This window comes from Pelodiscus sinensis, chromosome 4, assembly GCF_052426305.1.
Source record: "Pelodiscus sinensis isolate ZL-2025 chromosome 4, ASM5242630v1, whole genome shotgun sequence".
Taxonomy (NCBI): domain Eukaryota; kingdom Metazoa; phylum Chordata; order Testudines; family Trionychidae; genus Pelodiscus; species Pelodiscus sinensis.
This window is the reverse complement of record NC_143055.1, coordinates 93,486,753-93,492,752: the sequence shown is the minus strand read 5'-3', so window position 1 is coordinate 93,492,752 and position 6,000 is coordinate 93,486,753. Positions and strand designations below refer to the sequence as shown.

The 6,000-nt window shown below is 49.7% G+C and overlaps 1 protein-coding gene across 1 annotated transcript in view; it reads left to right on the top strand.

Annotated features, from left to right (window-relative positions):
• The first annotated feature begins 4,584 nt into the window (after positions 1-4,584).
• The window catches only part of RNF150 (ring finger protein 150), a 185,325-nt gene continuing 183,909 nt past the window's right edge, over positions 4,585-6,000 (top strand). Inside the window, exon 1 of the mRNA XM_006121644.5 lies at positions 4,585-5,607. Within this exon, the coding sequence (XP_006121706.2) occupies positions 5,148-5,607 (460 nt within the window). The 5' untranslated portion in view covers positions 4,585-5,147. The remainder of the gene's footprint in view (positions 5,608-6,000) is intronic.

The following is a 6,000-nucleotide window of genomic DNA, read 5'->3' as shown; positions in this document are numbered from 1 at the left end:
ACTGGCTAACTGCATAAGTGCTTTCAATTAACCACATCTTATTTAATCTCTTCTTGCAAAATTTTTCTAAATGTTGGTACCTATGCATAGAACACAGTACAGTCAGCAGTGTGCTCCACTTCTTCTGCAGAAGGACTCCAGTGGGGAAGGATCTCTGGATGGCCAAACACACACTTAATAGAAAGTACTAAGAATAACTGTTTATATAGATAATAATTCTGGATAGTGGTAGGGAAGAGCCTGGACAAGGTACAATGATGTGTGTATAAAAAGGTTATAAAAAGTGATGTGGCAAAACTTGCAGATGAAACATAATTATTTAATTTCTTCAAGAGCAGAGAAGACTGTGAAGAACTTCAGAGGAACCAGACAAGGTAGTTGGATTAGCAGCATAGTGGTAAATTAAATTCATGGCTGACAAATGCAAAGTAATATATTTTAGAAGAAATAATTTGAACTAATAATTTGCATCATAGGGTGCCAAATTAACTGTGCCTGAATCGAAGACAGCTAGCTAAGTTAAAAACTTTTGGTTTCAGCAGTTCAGCTGGCCAGTAAGTCCTTAAGGCAGTGGTGGGCAACATGCAGCACAAGAGCCGCATGTGACCTACTGGGGTCCTATATGTAGCCCCTGAGGCGTTTTGTTTACTATTGCCTACTAGGGATGTAAGCAAGTGGTCGAGTAGTTGAGTAACACAATAAGCCTAGGCTTATCGCTTAGTTGAGTCGACTATTTGGGTCCTTGCATTCCCCCGCCCTTGCTGCCTCTGTATCATGCAGGGGGAGGGAGAATTGCACAGGAGCTAGTGCTAGGGGGAGCCAGCTCCCCAAGCACTGTCTCTGCGATGCCTTCTCCCCCCGCCCGTGCTGCTCTCTCTATCAGAGGAGGGCCCCAGGCTTGCTGTGGACAGAGGCTGCTCCAGCAGCAGCCCCTATCCATGGCAGCCCAGGGGCCGCTGGACATGGCGTAAGCCAGGACTGAGCAAGCCAGCTCAGTCCTTGCTTGTGCCGGGTCCAGAAGTTATCCCTGCTGCAACTCTGCAGTTTAAATGTAGTAGGAGCTGGTCTGCCTGCCTGCCCCGCTCTTACTACATTTAAACTACAGAGCCACAGCGGGGGTAGCTACTGGACCTAGCATGAGCTGGAACTGAGTGCCTTCCCTTATTGACTAATTATGTAGTGGATATCGACCACACGCTTAGTGAAATACCTACTTCTTAACATCCCTATTGCTCACATGCAGGGTGGCCAGATTCCGTCCACATAGATTTTTATTTCCCTACTGGTTTTGCTAAAGTGACATGCATATAAAGCACGGACATGTGAAGTGAGGTGCATGCTGATTGCACACAACATTGACTGTGAGAGCTATATGCTCCCTCTGCATCTAATCAAAGCACTGCTATGGTTCAATCGGCACACCTAACAAATTCTTGGTATGCAGGCAGTTAGCAAAACTACCCTATCCTGGGAAACCATCTTGGTTATGACAATCTTGTAGTCCACTGAGATGGAGGGCCACTCATGCGGCCCGCTCACTAGCCTAGATTGCGGATCGCTGCCTTAAGGTGCTCATATGTCTACTGAAGTATAAAAAAGAAGTACCTGGCACCGTAAAAATTACTGCTACAGACCATGTGAACAGGGACATTCCTGGTTTTCAGGACACCATTATAAAAATGGAGGCTTGTCTACATGGAGAAGCTATGTTCTGTAAGTGAAAGCATGAATTTAAAGCTCACTGGCTACTACACCCTAGCTCCTAGTATGGGCACCCTCTTACTGAACATCAAGAGTGCCTTCAGATGACTTAGCTGGATGAACACTCCTAGGCTGTGTCTAGACTGCATCCCTTTTCCGTAAAAGGGATGCAAATTAGACACATCGCAATTGCAAATGAAGCGGGGATTTAAATCCCCCTGCTTCATTTGCATAAACATGGCTGCCACTTTTTTCCGGCTCAGAGCTTTGCCGGAAAAAAGCGTCAGTCTAGACGCGGATCTTTCGGAAAATAAACCCTTTTCCGAAAGATCCCTTATTCCCTTTGATAATAAAATAAAAGGGTTTATTTTCTGAAAGATCCGCCTCCCTTATCAACTTTTTGTATTTCGTAACTTCTAATATTGGTTGCTATGTTCTTCCATTTTTTTCTATGTTATATACTTTCTCCCCCTTTCTCTGATTTATTGCTTTCACTTCCATACTGAGCCAGCATGGGAATCCTTCTACCCAATATTGTTCTGTGTTATACTTAAAGAGAAGCTAGATAATTTCATGGAGGTTAGGTCCATAAAAGGCTATTAGCCAGGGGATAAAATGGTGTCCCTGACCTCTGTCGGAGGCTGGAGAGGGATGGCAGGAGACAAATCACTTGAACATTGTCTTCGGTCCACCCTCTCTGGGGCACCTGGTGCTGGCCTCTGTTGGCAGACAGGATACTGGGCTAGATGGACCTTTGGTCTGACCCAGTACGGCCGTTCTTATGTTCTTATGTTGTGTATTTTTGGACAATTAATAAACTCTTAAAAATCAGGTTTTTTTCCTTCTATTTAATTTTGGTCGTATTCTTCTTGGGAAATTAGCTCTCCTATTGCCCCACATGTATATTATTCATATGGACTGGTCGTAAACATGTAGCAACATAATGTGAAGGTCAAACACTGCCATCAGTTTACATGCACAAATCCTATTTAAATTAAAGGGCAACAGAATTTAGCCATGACATTAAAGCAAACCATATATGTGCATCATGTCAACTGTCCTTTAACAATAAAGATTAAATGGCCATTAGAAAAATATCTTTTTCTCCCTTTATGCAACAGATTCTGATCTCGTTTAGACTGGAGCAGATATTGAATGACTCCGTTGTGGTTTAACACTTTTTATACTGACATAAAAGAGATCAGGATATTGACCATGGAATTACCCTCAATGACTATTTTAATTCCAATTATTATACATAATAAAGAATCAAAGTTCCAAAATATTGACTACAGCAGATTCAGGATTTTACCCATTCCCTTTTTTGTACTGCTCTTTGTGCTTCACTTACCTATTTTAAGATATATTTCCTCAGAAGTTCTATGTTTTCATTAGTTTCACAATAACACTTCTTTATATTTGTGTCAATAGTTAACCTATTTATTTATTTGTGTGGTTAAATCTGTGTGTTGTTCATGTCTATTCTGTTTTGAAACAGAATGTTTGTTTTCTAGTGTATGTATACACATGCCTCAGAATATGTGCACATATATACATACATATTTTTCTAATTTAATAGTATAGCACAAACTTACTTGTTGTTGCAGACCCATATCAGAAAACAGAAATTCAATAGAGAACTGTCCTTTCCGGCTTTCTTTTCTTAGAAACATACTGACTGCCATAACAGGTCACAGTGGTGGGCCGTCCAATCCAGTGTGCTGTCTCTGGCAGGGGCTAGTAGTAGATGCTTCAGACGAAGGAGACAGCAACCCCGTTACTGGGATAATTTGCGAATAGAGGAAAAACTCGATGATAGCAGGCAGGAAAACAAGTAAATTAATTAAAATAACAGGGGCCAAAGTGTGATTTTAAAGTCTATAATCCTAAACTTTAATTTTCTCTCAGACTTTGCTCCAGTAGAGTTGTTTGTCAATTGCAAATCCTCTAAAACAGGGCTACTCAATAGGCAGCCCGTGGTGTGGTATGGGTTTATATGGGGCTCAACTTGTGGCTCATGAGTGGTAGCCAAAATAAAAAAGTAGTCAATATAATGGTCTTCTGTTGATATGTGTTTTAGTAGTTAAATTCCTGGACTGTCATTGCTCATTAAAAGTGCTGTCATATGGGTGGAAATTGGGTAAATATTGCAATTTATTAATATCTGTAGAGCCAGGGGTAGATATAGGGCAGGGCGAGTGGGCTGGCTGCCCAGGGTCCCACGCTTCAAGAAGCCCTGCACATGCATCGTGGTGCTACTGCGCATGTGCGTGGCACCACTGCGCATGCGCCGTGTCAAAGGGGGGCCCCGCAAAATTGTGCTACCCTAGGCCCTGCAAAATCGTCATCTGCCCCTACGTAGAGCTGACTTAAATGGGGCCTGTGTGTTGTGTAGTCTTGCCTTAATCTTTGTATTCATGCCCGTCAGTGTGAAAGAAGCTATGTGCATGTACATGCATCCACACTTAAGTTGCGGCCCTCAGCATGTGCTGCGAGTATCATCGTGACCCCCGAGGGCTTCCAATGTTGAGGAGCCCTGCCCTGAAACATTTCAACGGAAGGTGCAGTAACCTTTGGACATCTTAGTCTGTTGACCTCCCAGGGGTCAGTGGGTCACAGGCTGAAAGCCACCGCTCTAGGGTAAGAACAGCCTTTCCCAGACCGTGGCTTAGACCTTAGCTTTTGCCTTCTCCCCTCCCCCCCCCCCGGGGGCTCCACAGACCCCCATTTGAAAACCACCACTTCGAAGTTTCGTCTCTTCTCCTCCAGCGGCTCCCAGGCTGATTCTGCCGCTGACCCAGCAGGTGTCGCTGCTGCCGCTCCAAGCGCGCGCGCCATTAAAGCGTAGCCGCAAGAGCTCTTGACATCACGCCAAAGCCCCTCCCGCACGCGCCTCCCCTACCCCGCCACGCCAGAGCCAGCATCTCCTCTGGCGAGCCGCCCGCACGGCTACCCGGCGAGGGGGTGGAGCGGCGGAGGGCGAGCAGCAGCAGCAGCCCCCCTTCCCCCGCCGGCCCTGGCTGCATATAGCAAGACGCCCCCTCCGCCAGCCGGCGTCCGGAGCTCCCTTTGGAAGAGGGTCCCAACTTGCTCCCGTGCAGCCCGTGTGTGCCCTCCCCAGCCCCTGCCCCCAGAAGGGAGAGGGGAGCGACCGCCAAGCCAGGAAGGCGCCCGAGAGGAGAGGCTAGGGGGGCGGGGGAGAGAGCGACGGACGGAGCAACCGGGGGAGGGCGAAGGAGCAAGGCGCTAAGGCGGCGGGAGGCAGGGAGAAGCCCCCAGTGCAATGCATTACAGCTGAGGTTCCCAGCCAGCCCCCCCCCCCCCCACGCACACTCCCCCTTTCCTCGCACGGCCAGATCCCAGCCGCCGCTTCGGCCAGCGCGGGCTGCGGGGCTCGCTCGCTCGCACGCCGCCGGGCCGGAGGCGAGGGGGGAGGCCGAGGGAAGATGGCAATGTCTCTGATCCAGGCGTGCCGCAGCCTGGCCCTCTCAACATGGCTGCTCTCCTTCTGCTTCGTGCATCTGCTCTGCCTGGACTTCACGGTGGCCGAGAAAGAGGAGTGGTACACGGCCTTCGTGAACATCACCTACGCCGAGCCGGCGGCCGGCAGCCTGGAGCTGCGCAGCGAGAAGAGCGAGTGCGGGCGCTACGGGGAGCACTCGCCCAAGCAGGATGCCCGGGGCCAGGTGGTGATGACCGTCTCCGCCCACGACCGCCTGGCCTGCGACCCCCACACCCGCTTCGCCGCCCCGGGCCAGGGCAAGAGCTGGGTGGCGCTGATCCCCAAGGGCAACTGCACGTACAGGGATAAGATCCGCCACGCCGCCGCCCAGAACGCCTCGGCCGTGGTCATCTTCAACCTGGGCTCCAGCAACGCCAACGAGACCATCACCATGCCGCATGCAGGTGAGTGGGGGCGCCCGCCTGCTGCCCTCCCGCTGCAAACCCGCGCGTGGAGGCCCCTTTCCCCCCTCGCTGCCAGGGACGGTGTCTGCTGATACCTAGGCGCCCGGCTTGGGGGGCTCCAGCCGGCTTCGCTTGCCCGGGCAGGAGTTGGGTGCTTGGGGGAGACAGCGTCCCCCCAAGGTTTGGGCCAAGCTGGTAGCTGGGGTGGGCTGAGGGAGCCGCTTGGTCAGTTTCTGTATCTGTTATCCTTGCCAGGAGTGAGCTGCAATTGAGTCCCGCCCCCTTCTCCTCTCTCTCCACCCCCCCCCCCTCGTTTTTATCGCTTCATTTCTGGACAGAAAGTGTTTTTCTGGGCACCTGTACAGCTCATAAATACTCTTCTGCTTGCTGCCA